This window comes from Ornithodoros turicata, chromosome 1, assembly GCF_037126465.1.
Source record: "Ornithodoros turicata isolate Travis chromosome 1, ASM3712646v1, whole genome shotgun sequence".
In the NCBI taxonomy this organism is placed as follows: Eukaryota; Metazoa; Arthropoda; class Arachnida; order Ixodida; family Argasidae; genus Ornithodoros; species Ornithodoros turicata.
The window spans coordinates 148748294-148776119 of NC_088201.1; the positions used below are offsets into that span (position 1 = coordinate 148748294).

General features: G+C 45.1%; 1 protein-coding gene across 1 annotated transcript in view; it reads right to left on the reverse strand.

Moving 5' to 3' along the window:
• Positions 1-12065: 12065 nt before the first annotated feature.
• LOC135370886 (uncharacterized) overlaps positions 12066-27826 on the reverse strand; it is a 239408-nt gene continuing 223647 nt past the window's right edge. Inside the window, exons 2-3 of the mRNA XM_064604797.1 lie at positions 12576-12612; positions 12066-12292 (exon numbers count right to left, since the gene is read on the reverse strand). Of these exons, the coding sequence (XP_064460867.1) occupies positions 12216-12292; positions 12576-12612 (114 nt within the window). The 3' untranslated portion in view covers positions 12066-12215. The remainder of the gene's footprint in view (positions 12293-12575; positions 12613-27826) is intronic.

Genomic DNA, 27826 nt, shown 5'->3' on the forward strand with positions numbered 1-27826 from the left:
AGTAGGCACATCAGGCAGAGACTTTGCCCTCTTGAAGAAACTTTCTAGGTGTCAAGCTGTGACAAGGCTATGACACTTTCTCAAAAGAACGCGAAGGCACAAAACTATGTCTCTGTTCTCTTCGCGATGCTGAACTGCACTCACATTCAACACCAGTCATTCAGCACAACCTAAGTAATGGGTCTGATATTCAAAACCTATCTGGACTTCCCGGGAGTGCTTAAACATAATAGTTGGTGAACAAGTTAGTTAACGAGTCATTAAAAATTAGTTTGCATAATACATCCGAACCATCAGTCACAGTCGTACATCGTTGTGGTCAGTTTAGCGCGTTCAGCGCGAGTATCATGAGCTCTTGCACGTGGTTTCCCATTTCACCGACAATTGCATTTGACTTAGTTCAAAGCGCAATCCTCCAGTGTGTTTCCAACTCCCGACGATGCAAGGAGTGTTGCATTGTCGGGAGTTGGGTGTTTGAGGACGAAGGCCCGCGCAGATAACATCGTAGTGCTTGTCTTGCTTTCTTAAAGACTGACCTAGCTTGCATTGTTTGTCTTGGCATTTAGTGTGGTTCTTCTGCTTCCTCGACGTAACATGGGTAACAATGTCGGTCCACCCCGCAGTCCACCCGTCGGTCCAACATGCAGAATACTGATGTCGCAATCGTAAACTGTGCAGAACACATGGTGCCCTTCCTGGACGCGATCACGCGTCCCAATTCATCTGTGTACTGCGTATTGCTTCAGAAACATCTGTAGATACTTGTTTCGCTTACACTGAGCCATGATATGCAATATGCAAGGCAGACACAGTGCAAAGGCAATTTTGTCGCCCGAAAACGTGGAGGAAATGCCTGGAAACTAGGAGTGTTAGAACCAGAACCCTGACCAGAAACCTTGAACTCCGTAACATAGAGGCTCCGGAAAGAGGTAGGGATGCCGATGGCAATCGGGCTGGTATTGGATTGACGTTTACGTCTGTGTGGCCAGAGAAAAAGCAGGCATTCGAGATATAGAGGGGAAAAGTGCATTTTCCGGGAGATTTGCTTCTCGATCGTACAATCGTACAAACCGGTCTGAATCCGGGAGAGTTGGCAGGTATGCACATTAAACTCAGTGGATGGAGTATTCACTGATATCATTCAATTTGTAGTTGTACCCTGTATTTTTGTATTTTCTCATTGTAGTATTTTTCGTACTTTATACAGGACCACTGCTGGTACAGTTGAATTTGGTTATGACAAACAAAGGGGAACACAAATTATTGGGAGGGGGCATTGAAATGTGCAACGCAGTATTAAACTAATTTATTTCTCCTATATATGTCCTCCGGCTGACGGCCGCAGGACGTACGCAAATGACAAACACTGGAAGATCCAATGATGACACTCTCTGGACTTCCTCCGGACATTCCATCACGGACGAGGACGCGATGGCAGTTTGAGGGCGTCCTGAGGATCGCGAGTGTTCTTGGTGTTAGCAGTGGCAGTCGGGGATTTTGATTTGATATCTGGGAGGTTGCCTTCAAAAAGTTGACTTTTAAATAATGCCTACAGCCCAGGGGAAAAAAAAGGGTGTTATAACGATGGAACTTCGCCAGGCCATGTATTGTAAACTCCTTCATGTAAAGTTCCTATAAACTCTGTAGATGCTGAAAGATCTTTCAGCAGGTATAAAACGATTGCGGGCGACAGACCGCACCAGATGAGAACACAGGATATCATGTGTGTAATGCAGAGCCACAACATTGCTTTGAATCTGTAATTTTATAACATATTTTTTATTCTCACATTACCCATTTCTTCCCATTTCACGCAATCGTTCACTGCTCGCTGCGGAAATCGCGGAATTTACAAGTCAGTGCCGCGGATTTTCGAATTTGCCGCAGCAGAAAACCGAGGACCCTAGAGTTTCAATACATTTGAATACGACAGCGAGGAAGAGGTGCGACCCAGGGGACATTAGAAGCTCACCTGTGGAAGGGCCAGCCACAGCAAACACAACCAGAGAGGGGTATAAAGGCTTCATAGCCCCGAAGGCAGGATAGAGCATACATCATGGAGCACCTAACACTGGGAGTCTGCAAATAAAAATTAGGATGACACGAACAGCTCGCCAATCTGAAAGCTGCATAACAAGAAAGAAGCTAAGGGTGATAGCATTCCAACGCAGCTTCTAGGAAGAGGTGTGACCAAGCAGGCCTTAGAAGCTCACCTGTGGAGGGTCCAGCCACGAGAGGCACACCCACGGAGCCTGAAGACATCGAACTCCCTGAAACCAGGACTCAGGGGACGTCACAGAGAAGCTGGAGCTTGGAGGCTGCAAGATTAAAATTAGGACCACGTATAACTTGGGACACATAGTCATCCAAGGTCAAGGTTGTATGGCAATAAAGGTATAATCGGAGAGAGCATTTGAATACAGCCATGAGGAAGCAGTCTTAGACGCTCGAAGGAACGCTAGACGAGAAAGAGGCCTTAGACGCTCACCTCTGGAACGGTAAGGCGCAGGAAACAGTCCCAAGGAGGAGCCTGAAGGCTTCGTACTTCGTTGAGGCAGGACTGAGGGGATATGAAGCAGCTGGAGCTCAGAGGCTGCAAGATTAAGATTAGTATAACACACAGTGCTCGCCAAGGTGAAAGTTGCATGACAAGAAAGAGACAACCTCTGAACACAGCTGCTAGGAAGAGATGCGATGCAGGAGGCTCACCAAGATGTAACAGCTTACCAAGGTGAAAGTTGCATAAGAAGAAAGAGGCTAGGGGAGGTACGACATAGGAGGCCTTAGAAGCTGTCCTGCTGAGGTGTCAGCCACTAGAAACTGACCCAGTTAGGAACTCGCAGAATCGAACTCGCTGGAGCCACGACTGAGGGGATATCATGCAGCAGCTGGAGCTTGGAGGCTGATAGATTAAGTTTATGATCACACGTACAGCTCCCCAAGGAGAGAGCTGCAAGAGAAGGACGAAGCTAGGGGTGAGAGCATTCAAACGCAGATGCGAGGAAGAGATGTGACACAGGAGTCCTTAGAAGGTCACCTGAGGAGGGGCCAGCCATGGGAGACAGACGTAAGGAGGAGCGTGACAGCATCGGACTCCCTGAAGCCAGGACCCACGGCATGTCACGAAGTAGCTGGAGCTCGGAGTCTGCAAGATAAAATTAGGATCACACATACAGCTCTCCAAGGTGAAAGTTGCATGACAAGAAAGAGGCTAGATGAGATAACATTCGAACATTCGAACGCAGCTGCCAAGAAGAGATGCGAGGCGGGAGGTCTTAGAAGCTGGCCAGTGGCGAGGCCAGCCAAGGGAAACACATCTATTGGTTGCCAGCCAGGTTGGAGGCCAGGCAAGGGCTACATGTTGGTTGGTGGCATGAAAATAAGACAGTAGGACGGCACACCTTCAACCGCATTTGCAACCTGGTACTTCATTCAAATTTTCAGTTCACAAAATTCCAATTCCTTCTAGCGTTTTTATGATTATTATTATTTTACATTCATCGCTGATCGTACACGAAGGTGCATTTTGTGCACTACACCACAGGCTATACAACTAGGATATCAGGCAAACATATCAATACAACAGGAGGAGGTACGTAGATCTGACTCACCTTACGTGTAAATCTACTCCTAATTATATTATAATTAGGACGATACCTAAAAAACAGAACCATAACCATATATACTGGACAAACTCAGGTACAAATGCTGCTACATAAAAAATGTCTATATATTCATGTGACGCAATGAAACATCGACGTTATTACACTAGGTTGGGTAGTAAGGCAGTCAGGCGCTTAGATTTCTAGACAAATAGCTAGACACAGTCTGTTGAAATTCTTTTCAGTCTTGAAGTCAGATAATGTGGTGTGGGTGATCATTCGAATGCTTAGCCACACGACAGAAAATTGAATAAAGAAAACATGTCGTTACCTGTGTGACGGCCCTGCGAGTAACAAGACACACATACCTGTTGAAACGTAAAAGACACGTCAAGGGACGTCTGTAAATGACGAAACTGTTGTTTTCCGGTCTGAATACTCGCAGCTGGAGGGTGTCTCTTAGGATGGCAACAGGGGCAGTGTCACCGCGTCAGGCCAGTGAGAAGCCAGTGCGGGACGGTTCTGCGAACGTTTACCCTGAGTAACAGAGATCGAGTGTTATTGCTGATATCGCTACAATGCAGCACTCAGACGTGACGAAGGGCGGATAAAACAAGGAGACAACTATGAACTATCACAAACTCCCCCTTTTCCTCCCTTTGACATTGCTGATATTGCAAATTGTATACGTGTATTGCGCATGGACGAAAAAAAAATAATGGAAAGAACAAAGCAAATCGGAACTATTTCATGACGAAAACCTATCACCGCGCTAGTTAACAAGTTAAGTTGGACTGATTCACACAACGAAATTTCACAGCTTTGTGTAATCCGTGTATGCTATGTTGCTATTTCTGACGCTGATGATTTGCTACTGTATATGCTTTGGAATTAAAAAAAAAAGAGCCACAAGCTTCGCCAGACACAACACTTACTGACATCGTTGCCTTGTAGTCTGGGCTTGCGTGACATACACTCTCCATGTCGTAAATGAAGTACGAAAAGACAGGGGATGAAAGCGGTCTTCCGCGGCCACTCATGCTGGAACTCAGACATAAACGCGAGCACGGTCAAGTGGAGGGATCACCAGTTGCGGGGTCGAGAGGATTGCATTGGATCGGTTAGGACACCTTTTTGTTCACAAGCCCACTCATGTGTCAACGAGTCGTTGGCTCCCTAGTGAGCAGATACCACTCTCGGTACTACTGGAGTCCCAGTCCGTACATATTATTTCATAAAAGTTAAGAATGAATTATGACTGGACGAATAGTGGATATATATAACTTTCATATTATCGCGAAAAGACTGAGAGAAACTTCCTGCAAATTTGGTTTCCGTTAACGTTACCACTCAGGAATTGCTTTGAAGGAATTTGGCGTCAGTAATGCCATTACTGACGCGATATCCCTGCACAGCAATCTGTGCAAGCTGCAATACTAGTGATGCAGAGTCGTAAGTCTTCATATCTCCAATGTACAGTAACATGAAATATGCAACTTCCGTTTCAGAGAACAAGCATGGGGCACAGATGTATGAAGGACCACAGTGCATGGACGTACATGGGATGTATAATTTAACTGTAGCTGAAAAACTCTTGTAGTTAGCAACGATGTGTCGCAATATGGCAGTTTCTTTTCTCTCCTTCCTTGATGGACCAATCATGCAAGCCTAAAGAGGTGCTCCATAGTGTGATTTTCCATGATATTGCATATACGTTTATTGTAAGGAACCCGGTTATTGTAAACAACAATAATGCGTTGCTTTACGCGTTGGCACAACTGTCCTGCTATAGCAAACGTAAAGGGCGGATCCCAACTACATTATTACAATTTGTATGGTATCATGGGCTGATATAGTAAACTACAACAACCCAGGATACCGGTTATAGTAAAAATTGTTCGGAGGGTGCTCGCTGCCATAAGAGATAATGGAGCGCGAGAAGGAGACGAAAAAGAGGCGTGGAGGAGGTGGCTTATTGGTCACTCTTCATGAGTCGCCTTCAATTGCTTCAGTTGTGCCTCCGCTGATGTATGTTAACTGTATATGTCACTTGGGCTCTTTGCACGTGTTCGTCAAGAACATAGGACTGCTGTGTGTATAACAGTATGGCTTAAGCTTATGAAAACCTGTCGATGCACCCCAAACAAAAAGAAACAGTAATCAGAGTCCGTGAACAGTAAGTACAGCCTGGATTTTTAGGCACGAAACACCTTGTTTTAGGCACCTACAAAAGGCGCTAAAAGTTACATCCTAGGCACTAAAAATGACATTATAATCACTATAAATTGTAGATTTTTTAAATGTAGCTCTGAAAGTGCAAAACCAAAGTGAATGCATCCTCAAAAATAATATCGTAAATACTATTTGTGACTGTTTTTCTAATCTTTTTTCTGCACGAAATAGAAAACTGGCACAACGGTCACACGGCTTCTAGCCATTACCAATGGTTCCACAACACTCTTGAGAGAGAGCTTGTCGCGACCAGCATACTGGACGAGATGGACTTCGAATATCGGAGCTGTAAGTCTAACGCGCAAATTCTTTAGTGCTTCATGTTTCGCCTTCTAGATTTCATTTTCGTCATTATCACAGTGGTCGAAAGAGCAGGCAAATATGGGGGACCAACTGTGCTTGCACTAAACGCGGCGTCACCTTCGTTCGTGGCCCTAGCTGCCCGCGAGGAGGGCAGCTTCCTCGTGTTGCCAAACTGCAGGGGTTGTACTGGACCTGTACCTACCTTCGTAAGTTACGCCACCTCGTCAGCATTTTGCCGTGTGTCAAATTGGTTGTACACAAAACAAAAGAAGGAAAAAGTAAGAGATAAAAAATGAAGAACTTAAAAAAAGCGGCGGGGACTGTTATAGATAAAAACAGGCGATAGCGCTACGAGTTCTAGATTGAGACAACACCGTACCGAAACATGCGTATACGTATTTTACAATGACACACGAAACGACAAAATGCTGGAAGGGAGGGAAAGAACGAGTAAACAACTGTATCAAGTAACCGATTTTCAATTGTCAGCTTACATTCTTCAACATGTGACATACTCGCTTGTTTCAAGCGAGTGGTTTCAAAAGGACGTCAATTTCGCATGGACAACGGAGTTTCGCCACCGCTTTAGGGAAATTATTGGCAACAACCACATACAATGGGGATTTTCATTGCAAGGATTATTTGACTACCGACGTCGGTTTACTTATGAACTATAAGGCATGTGCTAAGGCCTACGTTCTTGAAATGCGAGGCTCCCCAGTCTTTTAACGCTAACGACACTGAATTTTTGACGTGGCTGGCCACTCGCATCAAGCAAACAAGTACAGATGGGCAACAATGATCACGTACAAAGTAAATAGGAGTTGTGATCCTAGCAAACGCACATTGTTTCCAGTTTGCCGTTTGTGAGCAAAGGACGTGCAATTGAAATTACGGCTTTGGTTTCGCCCCAAGACAGAATTGCCGTTTCTCATAATGGTCCCGACTGTAATACGAACAATGTGTAAAAAATCACAAGAACGACCACACTTAATGCAAGCCTTGCACAAGATTCCCTGTGGGCCACTCTGTACTGTGTAACAATCCATGGTCACACAATGTCAGGAACAATGTTCAATTTTAATTAGGATACAAAGCGCATAAACCGCAATATGTTACATTGCAGCTCGCAATCGTACAAAGAAAAAAGAAGAGGAACATGCAGAGAAGAACAGTAGCATAATTATGATGCATTTTTCACGTGGCGGTGGAGATGTCTTCTCAGGTGGACTTTTCTGCAAAATGTTTTCGAACAGACACCGCACTTGTAAGGGTGTTCGCCTGTGTGTTGCATCATGTGTTCCACCAGACAAATGAAGCTGGAGAACGACCGAGAACAAATCACACAACGAGTGTCTCCACTATGAACAGCCTTGTGCCGGTACAGCACCGTCGTGGCGTTGAATGTCTTGCCATAGACACTGCACGCATGAGGTTTGATGTTGCCGTGTGTATCCATGTGGTTTAACATTGTCTCTTTTCGCGTGAACGACCTTGAGCAGAGCTGACACTTGTGAGGCTTCTCTCCTGTATGACAACGTAGATGCCCAACGAGTCTGCTCTTTTGGGAAAAACCTTTCTTGCAGATGTCACATGTAAACGGCTTTTCCCCTGTGTGCATCCTTTCATGCTGACGCACGCTTGATACCCTCTTCGAAACATAAGCACAGAAGGAACACTCGAACACCCCATTCCTTCTTGATATTGGTAGCATAGTCCCTGCGCCAGATTTACAAAATAACTACATTTTACCATGTTATCAGTCACAAATACTCGACGTTAGACACATCACTGGGACCTCTCTCTATGAATATACAAAGGAGGGGCGGGGCAAGGGATCGCTGGCGCTTATGTGGTTTCAGTGATTATCGGCAACTTAGTATTAGAGTTATATTCGATTAAAGGGGCTACACATCTGTGGGCGTTTGTATTTGGACAGAGTGAACTGGACGCTGCTGGAACCGAGGAACAGAAGCAGCGATTGCAGACTATGATAATGAACTGAGGTAATTTCGACAGTAAATGCACAGCCAGTAAACACGAGCAGCGTCTTCCTTTCGCCTGTAGAAGCTTGTTCTCCTCTTGTTTCTAGAATAAAATGTTTTCAGTTAATAAGAATCCCTGTAATTCGTTCACTTAATTACGAGTCTAATTGAGGCACGATCGATGATCCCCTATATAGGAATTGCCTATGTTCGCATTAAGAACAAAACTGTTAATGAACCGTCGAGGGCCTATCAACACCTTTGCCAACCATTGGCTAGACTACAGACACAGTATGCACAAACTCTCCGTGAGGACAACAGACACGTCAAGGCAGCTCAAATAAGTTAAGGTGAAATATAACGTCTGCTGAAAAAGAAGGTTATTTTTCCACTCAAATGTCGATGCCATCAAGATATCACAGTCACTGAAGATCATTCTAGGGGTATGTTTTCCTTAGAATACAGGGAAAATAGACCACTTCATTCTTCGAGCCGGCGTTGTAGTTCCACCGTTGGAAATCTTCTCGACGACTTGGAAGTCCAGCGAGTACATGCAAAATGAAATCAACATGGCCTGCTTTGAACTCAGGAAATGCGTCGTAAACAATGAGGAAGAGCATGGCGCGAGCAAAAACAAGCTGTATACAAAATGTGTTGTACAATGCGTATACAATATGTGCTGTATACAAAATATACAACACACGTATTTGTTGTCGTGGGACGAATATATCCATAAGTTCGATGGTACGAAGTACCCCTTGGTAAAGAGAAGAAAACGAAAGCATTACGTGACCAGGTAGGGAACAAACAAGTACAAAAGCCTTGAATATGAACAACGAGAACGTGAGAGCCGAAATCATCCTGGTTCCTCCTCGCGATAAGTACAATCTGGGTTTCACGCAGAATTTTCAACATGCATAATGCTGAAACTCGGTAGGGGACGGCTATCTGACACACAAAACATGTTGCTATACTGTAGTGCATATTCATATAAATCACAACTTTGGGAAGCGTTGTAATAACATTCGTGTAGTATTAGGAGTTACGGTAGCGGTGGGGAAATGTCTACAGAATCCTCCTTTCCTCGCAGGAATTTGAATGTGTAACATGCAGGACACACAACACGTGATAGGCAAACAAAGTCTGTTCTGCACTCGCGCACTTCTCACAAAGGAAAGCAGGAGAGTTTAAAGGGACAGTCGCATTCTCCGAGGTCAATTTCGAAACTAATGCGAATTCTAATTCCTTGCCGAGCACTGAAATGGGCCCGAAAATACCATTTCGATCCGCGGCGTACTTTTCGCGCAATCCGATGAAAAGGAAACCGGAATCCTTGCGCCCTCGCTCTCTAAAAGTGGGAGCAAACGTCACCCGGATAAAGCCAATCAGCGCGCGCCCTGGGTAAATGCGAGCCGCGCGCCTGTTTGGCGATCGCGAAGCGAAGGCGAAGGTAGCAAACATGGAGTCTGAAAACGAGAGTGATGTTTCTCTGTCTGGGGGAGATTCCGACGAACATGTAAGCGGTAGCTGCGACGAGTTAATACTGGATGATGACCCATACTCTACGGACCCAATGCCTCTGGAACCCGCCGACCATGCACGAGATGTGGCTGCGGCTAACCCGCGGGATGACATTTTCAGGTGACGTATCTCTTTGCATGGTTGCCGTCGGATGTGCGAAACAGTTTAGAATGTTGAAATTGTTGTCGGCAGGTGTCTGTGTGGAGTCTGCGACCCACAGGAGCCCGACGAGCGCCTGTGTTGCCATTCTGTTGCCAGGGTGGTAGAAATGTGCAACAGTGCCGCCGTGCAGTGCATAACACAACACCCATTACCAGTGGCGTAGCCACGGGGGGGCTAGGGGGGGCTCGAGCCCCCCCTACCTGCCACTGACCGACCCACACAAATCGTGCAAATCCGAGAACATAATATATTGGGGGGGACCAGTGTGACGATCGTGAAAGTTCTTGCAGTTCATGGCGTCTATCTAAGAAGCACTCTTGAATGGTTTTCAAAGTATGAGCTTTTCAAAATACTTCCAATCTCGTGACACCACCTCATTGATCATGACAGCCTATATATGTAATCGTATTGTGAACGTCTAAATCAACTATTTTCGTTCTATTTTTTATTCCTCAGTTTGCAGTGTGCACGAGTGTCTGTGTGTTGTCGACACAGCGGGGGGGGGGGGAGTTTTCGTATCGAGCCCCCTCTACCTTGGAGGTCTGGCTACGCCACTGCCCATTACTCAGGGACACCTGCCTCCGTAGGGAGCTTCTAGTGGTGTACGCGCCTCAATTCTGCCGCTATGATCAACATTTTAGGCGACTCAATCCCCAGGACCACAGGTAAGCCTGCTGCAGTGCTCTTCCGTTTGCTGTGATTACGACCGTAATGATTTTTTCGGTTTAAATGACCTCCCATCAAGATTCGGAAGGGTAAACTCGGGTGCTAGTCGGGTGTTGTTGGTTACGCAAATTGTCGAACCTAAAGTGGACAGGGGCTGTATACAAAAGGGGCGGCTATTCTCAGCAGCTTTTTGGCCTACACAAGTTTGTCCCCCATAAATCATAAGCGTGGCCGACAGCCGTGGAACGACCCAGAATCCTGGTCCAACAATTCCATTAGGAAAAGTGACGCAACACAGTCGCCTCAGCTAGTCTCGATATGCTCTCAATTATGCCAGTTAGCCATGTCCTGATTGGCAACACAAAGCTCTGATTGACAGATATCCAGTGGGAATTCTGAAGGATAGTCTTACAAGTCTGAAAACAGAAGCATTTGAGGTGCCAATAAAGGGGGGGGGGGAGCATGTTACTGAAGAATGTAAGAGTAATATATTTTGGGAGAAATTGGATTTTGCCGGAATTGGAGGGAAGCTGGTTCGGGAGGGAGTTAGCTGTTGGAATCGGGTTCATCCTAAAAGAGGCGGACCATTTTTCTGTTGTACTATGTTGCACACCTGCCAACCTTCCACATTCAAAATGCGGGAGACCCCGGAACTAAGAAAGGAATGCACAGGCTTTGAACTCCAAGGTTGGGATAGTGTCTGTTCTTCTGTTCTGGCCATTGTCTTCCCAACACTGTGGGAGATTTGGCAGGTATGCAAATGCCCACAAGATATAATGCTAAACAAAAAGAAATGTCATGTGGATTTGTCTTTTCCAGCTGCCTGAGGTTCACGGCATACTCGTCATTCACGAGATGGGTCTGGTGATACCTTGGTCCAAGGAACAGACGACAGGTTCCTGGATGCGTTGTCCGAGCCATCAGGAGGGAGTTCCCATCTACGTCCTATCAAGGCTATCAGCGTTAGGACCATCGAAGCAAGGGTGTCTTGACAAGAGAGACAAGCTGGTGCATACTGATGGCTGGAACTGGAGACATGTAGTGGCAAGACAAAAATTTTGCTGACATAGGCACACTTTGTGTAAATGAGCCCTTGGTCATCCCCCTTGCCTCCCATCAGAGGTTTAGGAGGATACTATTGGTGTCTGGTGTACGGATAAACCTATCCGTACACCACACACCTATAGTATCCTCCAAAACCTCTGATGGGAGGCAAGGGGGATGACCAAGGGCTCATTTACACAAAGTGTGCCTATGTCAGCAAAATTTTTGTCTTGCAGCAATTTTCGTCTTTTCGTCATTGCAGTGTGGGGAATGTTTTGTCTTGTCACTCTGTATCTCCAGTTGCAGTCAACAGACTGTCTACCCGTCTGTACAGCAAAAACTACTACACGTGGCAATATTAGCTCTGGCATCAAATCCAGACTGTACTGCACTAACGCGGTGTAGTGACGGGAATAAAGAATGACCCTATAATTGTATCGATTTATTGTACAGTGGAGTATGACGGAGTGGGAATAACGAAATAGCATAGGTTTATTTGCCTCCCATTATGTATGGGAGGCAAATAAACCTAAGTTATTTAATTATGTTGTGCTGTGGTTCTACATTAATGTGGTGTGAAGTCTGGGCGGTTACAGGTACGCTGCCACAGGGATGTTAGGAGGGTTCATGTTGGCAGATCCATATCTGGTGTACTAATACGCTATGCAAGTCTGTGTCCATTGTTTTCCTCTTCCTGGAATCAGGGGATGACAACCCCCTTGTGAGATGCGCCGTGAAGTGGGTCCCCAGCACTTGCTTCAGCCATGACCTCCACATCTGAAATATGGCCTTGAGTGTTAACACTCAAAAGAATATGTTGAGGGCCTAGCAGGTACAATAACAAATATAAAAATGACTATGCAAATAAATCTTCCCCTTTGCGGTCCCTATTTCACTGGCACAGTTATTTTCCTGTCGACATAACGTTATAAACGCTGGCAGCCGCATCACACAAGATTCCTCTCACAGAACTCTACAATTTTCAGGGCTCGTACATATCCATTATTTTGTGGGACGTGCAAAAAGAATTGCAATATTTTCGTGGCTTGACAAAACATACCAAATCCACTTGATTCCGTTGACGTGCTTGCTGCCGCCTGAAATAGAGCCAGAAATTAGCAACAAGGCTGCAGTAGAATACTGATGCAAGTGTCTCGAACGTAGCCAAACACAGATTGCGATGCTTTCACATCCCTGAATGCTACCATCAGGCTTACACTATGAACTGTAGAAACATCCACTAGCTGCAATAAGATTAGAATAATGCTGTCATGTGGGAGTGTTACGTTACTCCTGCATAATACTGGCAACAATTAGCACAGCAACAACACACCAATCTTTTTTCTCTAGAGTACGCGTACTATTGCGTCAGGATGCTGCAATCATTGTAATAATTTGTGTACATTAGTAGCCGGTGTGACTGTGACGTTACAATCGGCGGCGAGGCCAGGTGTTCGCGATTATGTTTACTGTGACAACCGATATTTTTCATCGCAGCGTATAGCTGTGACCACGCAAAATTGTCACTTACCTCCGTTACTGGTTTCTGCCCTTGTTCCTGATCGAATGTGGTAGGGGTGGTAGGCGCACGGCGTCAATCTTCAGCCGCTTCTGTTTCTGCCGTAGCCCAAGCCGAACTTGCAATATCTTCTTCATCAAAATAGGCGTCGTCGGCGAAATGACAGGAACAGACCCGTGAAACATTCAATCCTTGGGCCACACCACAGTAGTGGCTGGCGATCGCTGCCTCCCACTTTCGTTTCGTTTCGCCATTGCGAGGTCGGTGAAATGCAAGCTCGGGATTCGCGTTATAAGTCTTTCTGCACCCGAGCACGTAGCACCGGTTTCCTGGCTGTGACATCGCACGTCAACGGCGTGAAATCCTAGGCCACACGCTATGGTTCAAAGTACTTCAAAGCAAACGCGACAAGACAACAAGAAAAAGGGGCAGCCGCACGCTCAGACAACACACAGAATCTGCGGCGGGAAGGAGCGCGGAGCGCCTCCTGATGGTTGGTTTATCCGGGTGACGTCATCCAGTGTCGGCGCCTTGCGGGGATTGCCGTGCGCGCCGGAAGCGCGAACATTTAAAAATCGTTTCTGAGTCAACCAAGTGGATTTGTGCGGAGAAACTTTGCCGGCGTACATTATGAACGACAGGGAACATGACCATAATAGTTCCGGAACACGCTTCCGGATGCGACTATCCCTTTAAGAAAGAAAGCGAAGGCGCAAACGTTGCCACACGTGTATGTGACAGTCGTCATTAATAGGAGGGGGGGGGGGGGCATTACCCTAGGCTGATTCGTTTCTATAATGCGGGCGACAAGTCATCTTTTTCTACAGCCTCTTCAAAATTGAAAGCTTAAGGAACACTTCAAAGTAAAAGACAAAACTGACCTTTCCTTAAAGCAAGGCACTTTAAACCTGTCCACACAATCCCTGACGACACAACAAAGCGTTCTGTTGTATATAAGTGCTGTCATAAAATCAACGACGATAGTCGGCATGAAAGCACACCATTAATCAATGCGTAGCATGATGAGAAAGGACAATAAATGGCGCCTTCAGCGTTCATTTTTGTGAAGATTGGAAAATTCCTAACTCGAGGCACGACATCGTTATTCACGGACACTATTCGAGCAGTTGCTTGAGACTTGGGTAGTGGACATTCTCTGAAAAAAAGGAGAAGAAAAACCCTACAGGCGAGCACAACAGATTTGATAACAGTACATTGTGTAGCGGCGGGAAACGTCCTAAAATAATATGAGTCAACGAAGGCACGGGGAACATGCAGTAATTTTGCCCGCAACATAATACAGAACACAGATTTCAAAGCACTGGGCAAGACTGCATACCTCTAAAGCATATTTTTTTACATTTTCATGCAGAGATACAACGCTTGTCCTTTTTAATAATTGAGGCTCGTTTCTAGGGCAGGTGTCGGACAGGACGAGGACCTACAGCTCCATTTCTTCCGTGGCGGTCATGTACGGTATTCAGGTTCAGAATACATCGGGCGGTCTGTCATGTATTCTGATAAAACGTCCAGCAATGGGCATTCGAACCGACGAAAAGGTAAGCGACGTAACAGGGATAGTGTGCGTGCCCTTCAAATTCCCAAAAGCAACAAATGGTGCATAAAATCCAAGCGAGAAATCAGTGATCATCCCTTCGTAGTAGACAACCAGAAACTAGAAACATCCCTCCAAAAACAAGGATCAGATAATATTGACGCTCTGTCAGCAGCACTTCTGCGTGAGTAGCCATTTGTTACTGGTTTCCATGCCACGATAAGACGTGCCGTAGGATACAGCACAATTCGATAATTGCTGGATTTACGTCGCGGCAAAACTACGGTCGCGAGCAACGCCATAATGGTCGTTGTGGGATAATTCTGTCCAACTGAATGATCCGTAACGTGTTTTGAAATGTCAGCACATGGCACACCGTATTTACCGTCCTAAGCGGAAGACTGCGTGTCTGGGCAACTTTTACCTTGAGCCCACGGCGCTGCCAGCCTCGGCCGGACTTCAAATGGAACCTAGGAATACAATACAACGTGCTCATATCCTATGTGCAGTAATGTGAACGAAAATAGCACTACATCGCAGTGACTGAGTACGAGAACACGTATGACAACAACATAACACAAATCTACGAAGTTAACACGATAGCGTTCCCAAAACATTCCAGGGACAAAAGAACCAACTGCACGAACGTTCAACGCATGTAAGTTGCAGACATCCAGTATTTGTGACCACAGCCTTTCGCTCACATCATCTTTTGCACTTTGCGGTCGTAACACACACAGTATTCCAACTCGGAAGAAGTCAAAATCAAAATATAACGCATTCCAACGAAAACGGGGTCACTCCAGGTACACAATGCGTTCCGCCATCTTGGCTGATGCTATCGATGTCACTCCGCTTCTCTCAGTCGGATCAGCGTGGCGCTATCTGCGAAAACCGAAACTGACTTGTGCGGTGATCTCGGCTTGCCGACCTCCTCACTCTTTGGAGGCTTTGCTTCATATGTGATTGGTGCTGGTCATATCGGATGTTTTATATATCGAACATCTCCTGTTTATGAGGTGAAGTACTCGCCAGATGAAAAGGAATGGTGTCTGTACAACTGGCATAATCGTGGCTAGAGACAAATCCAGCTGTTACGAGTACTCCCAATATGCGTTGCTGATGTATGTGCAGCATCCCGCCACACAGATCTAGGCTGACTCACACTGCGTGTATATCTACCCCAAGTTGAATTATGTTGTACGACTGCACAAGACCCAAAACAACCACTTTGGTGTATTATGGTGAGTATGTATTATTAGGGAGTTTCATCGCCTCAAGGCTCATGAACGAATGCTTCCAAAATGTTTCTACGGAAATCTGCGGGTTGTGTAACATGTGAGCCGGTATCTCCCTTATATGGGATGTCGTGTGGCACGTGTACTGTGTATAGCGTATAACGTACAGCTCCGGAATTGAATATTAGCCGCGCTTGCAAGGATTGTGATAGAAGCGCATCGCATTCACTTATAGCTCCTCCGTGCACCGACCCTGTCGGGTGCATTGCTTCATATTACTTGATGGAATAGCTTTCGCCGTGACAATTGGAAACGATGCGCTCCTGTTGCATTCATGGAAACGAAGCCATTATGGAGGGTAACGCGAAGTAAACCAGGCAGCAGGCACCGTCAACAACATCAGGAGTAAGGAAGGCCCCATCGCTATTTGGAAGTGACGTACTTTTTAGGGATGACTCAGGTCACAACCAGTTTCATCTGTCGTAGCCATGGAAACGTGATGCTGTCAGTCGCACGAGCAGCCACTCGTAGCAATTCTGTATTTTTGAAATCGTCTGCGACCACCGGCCGAAGCAGTCGACACACACTCCGTGTGCATGTGCAGAGTACCTCCTATGTCCGTGTAGCGATTTCCTGACGTTTTTCACGGTACCACGTCGCAGTTAGCGCGGGCAAAGCTGACACTGTGGAACAATTAAAATTAGCTGAGGCTGGTTACCACTAGGGAATACACAAACAAATAGGCCCCCAACGCCCACTAGACATGAAACTAATCGCGAATCCGGGTGGCCATTTCGTGGCAACGTTTTTCTTTTTTTTTTTTTTGCCAGATCCCGCATGTTCTCGCCAGTTCTGGCAGATATCGCATGGTCAGGTGGAGCTCTCCGACTTACCCTCTTCAATTCAGTCGTGTATTAGGCTTTATGCTGATGATGTTGTTCTTTATCGGTCAGTCAGGTCTGAAGATGACCGTACGGCATTGCAGTTAGATCTCATGAAAATCCAAAACTGGTGCGATGAATGCTTAATGGAGGCGAATGTGTCAAAAACAAAGTGCATGGTCTTTTCGAGGGCAAAGAAACGAATTTTGTATTACTACCACTTAAATAGTGAAGTAATTGAAAATGTAGCTAGTTTTAAATACCTAGGTGTGCATCTTACGAACGACCTGACTTGGAACAATCATATCACAGAAATATGTCATCAAGGTAATCAGGTATTGGGTTTCCTACGGAGATCGTTGTATTTAGCTTCACCCACAGTTAAATTGGTAGCCTGTCAGGCACTCGTACGCTCTAAATTAGAGCACGCGTCGCTCATATGGAGTCCCTATCAGAAGTGCCTCATTGATGAGCTTGAGTCCATTCAGAACAAAGCTCTCCGTTTTATATATAACAAATATGACAGGCAGAGTATCACAGATTTAAAAAAAAATGCAACTCACCCCTCTCTTAGAAAATCGAAGAAAAATACGGAGTCTCTCATTCATGTATAAACTTTTCCATCATGGGTCTGATTACTTGGAAATGGCTCATCACTCCTCAAGCCGAGTTGATCATTTATGTAAACTGCAAGCAGCTTTTGGTTACAATAATTACTTTTGTTACTCCCCAACGCAAACATCCATTCGTGAGTGGAATGCCCTCCCTTCGAATGTTGTAGCTTCAGCATCTCATGAACATTTTGTGCTAAATGTTGTATTTGTTATGATTTGTTTCTTACCTGTTTGCGTGCTATTTGTCTCATGTTCGTTTCTGTTACTATTTGTTCCCTCTTTTGTCTGTTAACCCTCCTCATGTAATGCCTCTTGGCATTTGAGGTATATAAATAAATAAATAAATAAATAAATAGGGAGAATGTGGTTATTCTTTGGTCTTTTTCCACCTCGCGGCAGGGATATGTTGTGACGTCTGACTCATCGCTGCGCCAACCAGGACACCTGAACTGACGCGGAAGCCATCGCAATTATCAGCCGACCTCTGGGCGCCATGCTGATGCAGCCTGCGAATTGATCGTCACGTTCTTTTAATCGACTGTTTAGCATAATCATCAGAGTCGCTGGTCTGTAGCGTATACGGCCGCCTACCATATGGTCAACAGAACTAACTGCAACACGAGGAAGTGTCTAAAGGGCACAGGCTTCATCGACAATCACGCACGTCCCCTCCCGTCTTGCACTGTGAAGAGCGTTTTGGGACAATACGTTGTCGGCCCCCCTGGGAGCGGGACAAGAATACAGTACCTGGCTAGGAAAGTTGTTGAGCCGTGACAACATAAGATGCCTTCAAGTTACGCTCCTCCTAATGGCCAAATTCTCTTTAGAAACAGCTGCGGCACGACCCTGCCCAAAAGCATTTGCGAGCACCACAAGGCGGTACACTCAATGTCTTACGGGGAGAAGCTCGATGGCTTTATGTCTTGCTGGGTAGGGCATGTTGAGGGTACCGTGATGACGGATCTTCTTCGGGTAGAGCTCATTGAAGGCCCGCCTCCGTCTTGCTTCTTTGGATTATTTGCTTGGCGTTATCCAAATACCTGGAAAGGCGTTTTTCTGATTTTCATCAGCAGTAAACGATCATGCAGCATTTTGATGCCGTTGATGATCTGCAGACGATAGCCAAAACTAAGCAAACCAACCTTGCCTAAGGCACATAGTTTTCCCTTGCCTCTTGCCTAAGACGCGTAATTTTGTCGCAAGGCTGACAGCTGGAGGGATGGTGATAAAAATGGTGGGTGGATGCAGTGCTGGAGGAACTCATTACTGTAACTGAGTTACGTTTTGGTAACCTTAGCTTTCACTCGTTACATTTCAGTTCGAGCAACTCATCGAGGAACGCCGTTGTGTTTTATGTAACTTTGTAGCTTTAATTAAATTTCAAGTTCCTTTTGTTCAATTTTGGTGCACGGGTACCACGAGCACGAGCTGCGTCTCTGTATGATGAAACGTCAGTCATGTGAGCGCCGTTGCACGTGCATGGCGACTCCTCGTCAGTGTACGCTCCCATGTTGTAGCAAGGCGAAGTCTTCGAATTCAGTTTTTCGCTTCTATTGAGAGACGTAGGCGGTTCGTCATTGCGACGATTAGTGTACGTCTAATTGCGGAGAGTGCAGCATTGCTAAAATGCAACGCTTGGCGCGGTTTCACGAACTATGCGGAGAAGATGGCGACTCATCGAACATAAAATTCAGATGCCTGCTTTGTTCTCCGTTGCGGAGGTTAATTAGGACACCAAAATCATCAAACATTCTACGAAATTGCATCCAGTTACGGATTATTTCATACTTAAGAGTGGCGTGTCCTTGATGTACGTAAACAATAATGAGGGTGTACCCTGTTACCCACTCTTAATAATAAAACTTCAAACTCCATCCCTCTGAAATCCACGCTGTCAAAATAAATCACATTGGGTCTATGCAGTCCAGTGTTAAGCATGGTTTCACTGAGAAACTCAGTGTTTAAGAGGGTCACACTCCAGAATAACGAGTCTTTATGCAAATCTGTGTCGTATTCAGCATGTCTCTCTCAATGGTTCATTAATTTAATTAAGTTATAGGCGTAAATAACTACGCGTATGAATACTAGGAAAACAACGCTTCAGCTGCTCCGGCTACTATTGGGAACGAGGCTGTCTGAGAAAATGGCCGGAGTAATGACGGAGCCGTATGGTTCGTGTGGTGTTGCGGGATTGCTGCATAAAAAGGATAATCACTGCAAGCTCTAATAAAGCATATGTTTTTTCTGCCGGTTTCGTCAGGTATTTTTCAGACGTGTAACGACTTGGTGTGCTAACACGCATGCAACTCATGAAGGAATTCATGGGTGAAGTGACATTGGTGCAGTCGTAGCTGTTTGGACAGGAAATCGGGTAGCGAAAAATGTCCAGGGTGAGCAACATATAAAACGTACCGCACTGCTGTGTCAACCATTTGTCACGACGGTAATCAGGTACACATCATGTAAACGTCTCTTGCTTTTCTTGGCCTCAGAATACGGAGAACCGCGAATGTTGTGTTTGATAAGAGCCGCGAAAAGTGGTTCAGCAAGGTAAAACTGTGCCGGGAACACCGTCGTAGGAGGGAGATGTTTAATTAGATCACAGTGAAAGATAGCGAAGGGCTTTTACTGGTCATGTAGAAAGCACATCTCGTTGACCAACAGATCGATGGATTGTACAAATTGTCTTCCTGTCAATGGACAACTGACATTTTCCTCCCGTCCACAAGCCGTCGCCTACAACAGTCACGTCCAGTCCATCGACCCCTCGGTTAGCTTTTTCATTGCGTGTCGCTGCAGTCGTCAGGACGAATCATTGCTGCACCGCCTCCGTCTCAACGTTGCCCGCACCCCATTGCTCCTGTACAAAATGGGCCAATCCAGCTCCCCCTTGTGTTCCAGCTGTGGCGAGGTGGGCGACATTGCTCATTGTCTTCTGCACTGCCAGCAGCACATCCCGCAACGGCAAGCCCTCCATCGCCGTCTAATACAGCTGGGCTACAACACACTGTCCATGGCCACCCTCCTCGGTCCCGTCCCTCGGCCTACTCAGTGGGCCATCACCACAGCCCTGCTCCGCTTCTTAAATGACTCTGGCCTTGCGTCTGCCCTCTGACTGGACGTTCTTCGAACTTTCCTTCGTGCCTGTGCTGCACTGCACTGCGTGCCAGTTTTTCTGTAATCTTTTCCTTTCTTTTATTCCTTTTGTTTATTCACAGTTCCTTTTTCTTTTCTTTCTCGGAATAGCAAGCTGGCAATAGCCTGGCTGACATTTCCGTTTTCCTTTTCACTATTAAACATATCCCCCCCCCTCCCGTCCATACTAATAAATGCTGACCCAGAGCTCGGTTTCTGGATGCCACAAAACACTTCTCGTCATGATGGTGCACTGTGTCTCATGGACTGTGACTCAATGGGGCATTTACAGCTCTGTGGAATTCGCACCGGAGCATGTAAGCATATTGACTGTCTCAGATGCTGTCACTGCGGAGCTGTAGAAGACCCAGAGCATATTCTTCCCTGCCCCTCTCTCTAAAATTGCTAGGCCTATGGCTAAACGTACCCACGAATGCCTGCCTTCAGAGCTCTTTTGACCGTTTTGGACTACATGGGACATTATTTCCTTCCTCACACCACCAGCAGCTATGGGGGTAGAGTATCCCTGGCGATGAAACTCCCTGTTCATCTCAAAATAAAGTTGATGTTGGAACAATTAACTCAATAACGTTACTGAAGAGCATCTGCAACTTGTGCAAAGTGGATTAAACCACTCTTATAACTAGATGTTCTGTGTAACCTAGGTGTAGCGACACGCAGCAGAAGATGAAGGTGATGCGCCACCAGCAGCACATCGCAAGGCGCGAGCTTTGAAATTCTTCGACGGTTTTGGCCGCCATGAGACTATTCAGTCTGGCTCTGACGGCCACGCAATAAACAGCATTCTCCGCTACCGTTTTGGGATTACTTCACCTAGGTTTCCCACACTGGTGCTGGTGAGGAATGCTGTTATGTGGGTGAAGTGGCTAGTTTGCGACAGTAACACAAATAGGAGCACAAATGGCTGATAAACCTGCTACAGAACCTGGGCCAAGAGGATGAGCACTTGGAATGATCACAGTTTTAGTACCATGCAGAGGAAGATAAAGTAGAGTACCTTCAAATTTTGTACTACTTTTTCTGAAGTAGTTAAAATGCTACTCACAATTGCCAAAACTTCATGCTAGCACTCAATTCTTTTTACAAACTTTGGTTGGTGATGTGATGAATGTTTCGGTGACTTTCGTAGGCCCGGTTTCACCAACTCTGGTTAATTGAACCAAGATCAAGGGTTGCAAATTCTTGAACTTAACACACACTTCTTTTTTTCCATCGGTAATGTGGTGAGCAGATAGTTTAATGACCGTTCATCTTAGTTCAGATGCCAACAGGTTGGTGAAACTGGGTCATAATGTAGCCTTTGTGTTCTGGCGCTGTTCAATGGTTTTTCAATTGATTCAAACTACCAAAAGGTTAATAATGCAATAGTTAAGCAATTAGTATAGGTTAATAATATGCAAAAAGGTTTTTTTTGCATAACTATTTACACCTACCTACATACATGTCCCGTACAGCACGTAAGAAACTCAAGAGAATATAAATGTCATCATGACGTTGGTAGACAGACTGAAACCTAAACAAATCGGAAGGGGAGGGTTGGGTTCCACGAATGGGACACTTGTTCGCTGCCTCCCTTTGAAAGAAAAGTAGGACCGAGGTCGCGTGCCCTTTCAAAGACCACCGTAATCTCCTCAAGACCGTGCCTTTAGGCGCAACCTTGTCCGCCCGTAGCTTTGAGCGTAGCTCAACTGTACCAAATTGGAGGCGCTGTTGAACAGAATGATGTCATTTGTTGACAAGCCGGAAGAGATATATTGATGCAGCAGGATATAAAGTCCACATACTTCTCTGCAGTTCTGTCTATTTTCTTAAGCTCTCTGTATTTCCTCTCCTACTTCTGCACCTCTCCTGGGGCAGATTCAACCCACAATTTGGGAAACAGTACTTATTTCACCCATTCACCATACCCAAACCACAATACGACAATATGTGTTGCCTGTTTGCTCAGCATTTTGCAAACTTATTTATACATACTGCAGCCATTATTATGGCTATGGCAAGAGCGAGCTGCAGTCTGCGAAGATTTGTTCAAAGTATGTTCCCTGTTTCCACCACCAATAGCATTCCGTTTGCCAATTGTAGAAGGCAAAAAGCTGTAATTAAACACGTTCATACCTGAACAGAGGGCACACTATTCAGATGATGTGCACACTCTAGTGAAGAGGATCCTGGGAGGTCAAAGTATGGATCCTCTAAGCTGATCCTTAGCATACTGTTTAGTGATAAACCTAACAGCCTTCAACTGAACCATTTCCAAACATTTCCAGCATAACACAATGTCACATGAAAAACAATATTAGTATACCTCAGCGTTTCCAAAACTGCGACATGAGCCTTAGGGATGCCGCAACAGTCCAAGAGGGGGTTTCACCAGTTAGGGAAAAGAGAAAGCAGATGAAGTGAATGCAATATGCGACAAAACCAAGGAAACTATCTCGCTACAACTGCAATATATCGAAGTTGCTTTACAAAAATGCAAATTCAGTTCAGCGCACAAGCACTTGAAAACCGAGCTAACGTGCAGCAATGCTTTCCATCAGGTTCGTCGCATTATTTCTCACTGTATCATGACGAGACCCGCGAACCTACAGCATAGGTGCACACACACACACATCCACAGACAAAAGAGGGGGAAGGGTAATAGCAGGAGAGGCTCGCCGTCTTGGCCACACAGAAGTGGGCGTCGTCACAATTATAGCAAAAAAAAAAAAAAAAAAACAGGGAAAGGACACAAAACAAAACAAAACACAACAGGGTGTCTACCAAACTGCAGCCTTCAAATTCCCTGACTTTTCCAGGTTTTCACTGACTATTTCACGCGAATTCCCTGACAAAACAAAAGAGAACTTGGTGCCTGCTCATACGTTTTGATACCAGATCCAACATAAAACAGACTATTTATTAAGTATTAGTGGGGCTACCCTACTTTTCTGCGTCAGAGCTTGTCATACCGGTGAACTGCTACTCGCAGTAACGTTGCTGCGGCATCGCCTGTCAACCACCGGTCGGCACTCATGATTCGCCGCGCATCATCACGGCACTTGCCTACGATTTTCCCTGACTTCAGCTGCTTTTTAGCCAAATTCCCTGACAATTCCCTGACTTTTCCAGTCGCGTCAAAATTCCCTGACTATTCCCTGTTTTCCAGGTTTTCCAGGTTGGTAGACACCCTGCACAAAGAAAGGACGGACGGATGGAGGATAGAGACAGAAGAGGATGAAGGATGCGGATGCGGTGAGGGTGCACGAGTTCGTCTGGGAGAGCAAAATATTAGATGGGTCGTTGAGCAAGGCCTGCCTTCTGCAACACACAAAGACAAACAAAGATATCAGCTGTCGCGCACACAGCCATCCCGAAAGCTATGCCCATCTTCGTTGATGCACCCACGAACCCACAGGAAGACTGCCGAGGCTTTGCCAGTCGCATTAAGTACCTGTACCTTGAACTGTAAACAGTTTGGTAACACCGGTTTAAAAAGTATACGTAAAAGACGAGTAAAAAAGGAAATTCACCCGAATGGGTACTACACCCCTAATTATTCCAGGTGATACTGTATGTGAATACATACTACGCGGAGAGCAGTGACATGCCATTGAGTGCCTTGCTTATATGGTAGAAGAAAACGCAGATTTGTTCTCCAGCAAAGGACACTGCCTTGTTTTTGGTCAACGCAGGGAACCCTTCAGTGGAAGCTGTTATCCTGCAGCGAGGAGTTCGCTGGTACGTTTGTTGACTCGTGAAGCTTATCTGGCTGTTTTTCCCTCTACCATGAGTAGAGTAATCGACACAGCGTATAGTGTACCAGTAAACGCCATTTGCCGAATAAATCAATATACTTTTGACGATAACATGAATTTAAAAAAAAAATGAAGGAACACGCCACCGCTCGCTGACTTCTATAAATTTGTCTTACCGCCTTGTGAAAGCATCAGCAAGCATTGCAGTTTCTGCTGCTCTAGTGCGAGTTTTTTCGCCTCAAGGTAATGAAGAACGCGAGATGGCCTTCCCCATCTGCATTACAACGTCCACCGTCATCAGATCACTTGGACGAGTCATTGCTAGTGGATCCTATTTTTGCATATGCCGCACTTCTCAACTTCTCACGCGTTTCCGTAGTTTTGTCGCATAGAGGCGTAAGCTTGTCCCGTCGAGGTGTAAGCTATGGACACTAGTAAATTGAGTGAGGCATTTTAAAATACCTTTTTTTCCTTCATCTTTTCAATGTTAACAAACATCTGCTTGTGTAACTGTCAATCTGGGCTATTCCAGCCAAAACCGGCCAGATGTGCAGCTTGACTCTCTTAAATATCACTGCAAAAAATTGTGTGCATTTTTTTGGACGATGCATATATAGAATTTAACCCGTTTTCTCTCATCATTTTGTTTTCCTGAACAATGAGAACCCATTAAACTGCTTCGAAATATGAAAAAGTTGTCCCTTACGAGCTTCGTTCTGACATCTACATATACATCATCTATGCGCGTTCCTTGTCTAGTGTTAGAGGGGAAGCATGGGTCTGCCATCGCAAAGGTCATGTAGAACGAGAATAAATCTGGTGACGTGGTGAGAACTCAAGAACGGAGCACATTTTGGGTCAACTTTACGATAAATTTCCGGCAAATTAGCATTCTTGAAGGAGCCCCAGATCACTTATGCTTGTAAACTGCTGCATGGGGATTAGCTTCACATAAAAATACCAAGCTGATCTACATTCATTGTCTAACCAATCGTTTGAGAATATCAAGCACTTGCAAGAAATTACACTTTTCTCAGATAGTATATTCACAAATAGGTCGTCTAAAAGAAATCTTATCCTATTTGTATAACCAGTCCTCTCCTATAACATATCGAAAATCAACAGGTTTATTTTTCTTTAAAAAAAGCAAATTTTGTAAACATAATGTGCTGCAGCTTGCTCACCAGTGAGGTTCGTCAAATCTAGGAAGCAAAAAAAAAAAAAAAAAAAAAGCAAATGCCTTTGTGGCTGTCACCTGCAAAAATTGACACTCTATTTTTTTTTTCAATTTTGAGAACATGCAGGTGTATTTGTTCTTACGCAAAAAAAAAAAAAAAAAAAACGTTTCGTCAGCTCATTCATATCCCACCTGTATGACGCTATATCATACTTTTAACAAATTTTGCACTGCACTCTTCTGCCCAGTTCTACAGATTAGTTGCAGTCGCTGCTTCATAACAGCTTTGTCAACATTTTTTATTCTTTTCACGTATCTGAAGTCATCTGGAAAGTGAACATATCTTATCATTTCAAGGGCAGACCCTCTCCTATAGCATGTTCAAAATCTGCTGGCATGTGTTTTCTGTAGATCTTATGGCATCAGCTGACCATATTGGCTCAGATCATGTCAGAATGTGACGTAACAGCTTTTGGAAACCATTTATTATGATCTCGTGCGTCCTTCTCTCACAACAGAAAAAAAAAGTCTTTCTTTCACAGTCTTTCTTTCAGTGGAAATATGTGTTTTTGCTGCATTAACAGAAGGTGGTTCAAAGTAATAGTACCTCCTTGTGGCCTGGGTGTGGCATGCCTCACTGTGCTTTATGTCCACTAATTTGGCAGTGAGCCACAACGTATGCAGTCTTCAAGCTGTCTGTCACACGGAAGAACAGCTTACAGCTCTGCAGGCATCAGAATATCTGCACGCAATAGGGGGCTGCAATCTAGCCCTAGAGGTGCCAACTTTTTAAATGGTACTGCAAACACAGTCATAGTCCCCTTTATCATCGCTCAAAGCATTTATGCCAAAGTCATGCTTGACGAAGCCAAGGAGGCAAAATGATGCTTGTGGAGGCTTTTATTACGCCCTGTTGCTCAGTGCATGGCTTTTCCTTTTAGCTGAAACAAACCAACACATAAATAAAAATTGCGAGGAAAGAAATATCCCACCTTCAGCCGCCATCGACCAAGCAAGATAAGTCAATAAGGGTGGTTGTTATTCACTCTGCGATGTGATTGTGTTCATGTTAGGTCACCTGTTTGGATCTGGTAGTACCAGCTAGCTTCCTTGACATGCAACATGTATGTGACCGCATGGAGGACAAAGAGGAGAAATTATCTAGTCTGGGGATAGGAGCTCTCACACTGGCATAGCTGGTCAAAAAAAAAAATGTGTGCCATACATCACATAAAACACAAATACCAGTATATTTTCAGCACCCACGCGTTAATTTAGGGATGTGCCAATTGAATCCACGAATCTTCGAATCCTAGGCAGGGATTTGAGATTCGCGAATCCGAATGCCAGTGCCTAAAACGGCGAATCGAATCTTTCGAATCCATCAACCACGTTTGTATGTTTCTTTTTAAAATCGGCGCCTCAAGCCCTCCTTGGTCGGCGGCCCCCGGGGAGCGACAAAACCACAACAGAAAGCTCCGATATTAAAAGTTTAAAAGTAACACGGTTTTGATTTGATTGTTTCTTGGTTTTATGGACGGAACTCAGACTCATGAGTTTGTCTTTCCTGTAGTCGATGAACAACATGTTAAATAAGTTAGACATAGGAAGAAGTATATGCATAGACAGCACAAGATCTTGCAAATGTGTTGCATCAGTGATCAGTGTAACCCCAACGTTGAAGTGTCGCAGTGATGTTTCGTGCCCACATTCGTTGCTGTAGCAGTATACGTGCTTCAGTGTTCATGCTATGTCTCAAAGATGGCGTAAAGCTAACATTGCGATGATGTTACTGAAGTAATGTTGAATATGTTACACTCAGGTAATGTGGCGTTTACATTGTTGATGCAATGTTTTCCAAGCAATATCAATGCAATGCTGCACTTGGATTTCTTTCAAAACGCTTAATCAGCAACGTAAATTCGATGTTTGTGCAATATCTTTATTTCAATGCTTTTGACGTGTTTCAAAAGATGCGTAGAGCTAACAGTGGGAATGTGTTTCCGAAGCAATGTGCGTGTGCTGCACTAAAGAAATGTCGCAGTTACATTGCTGATTGTGGTGCATGGCAATCAATTTGAATGCAATGTTGCAATAACATTGCTCACAAAACAGTGCATCAGCGACTTAATCTTAGCGTTGCAGCAGTATCATTATATCATATGTGCCTGGTGTATTTCGAAGGATGCATAGAGCTAACAGTGTGATTCTCTTGCGAGAGCAATGTTGCACCTGGTAGACTGAGGAAACGTCGCAGCTTAGAATGTGTCCTCTATGCAATGTCTGAAACATAGCAGCAACATGGAAACAAACATATTTCTGGAATGTTGCATGTTTTGCATGCATCATTTCTGAGGCACTTGCTCCGAGTGCGCCAGAAGTACAATGTCTGCACGATCTTGTTCTATCTGTAATTCCCACTAATAAACAGAGA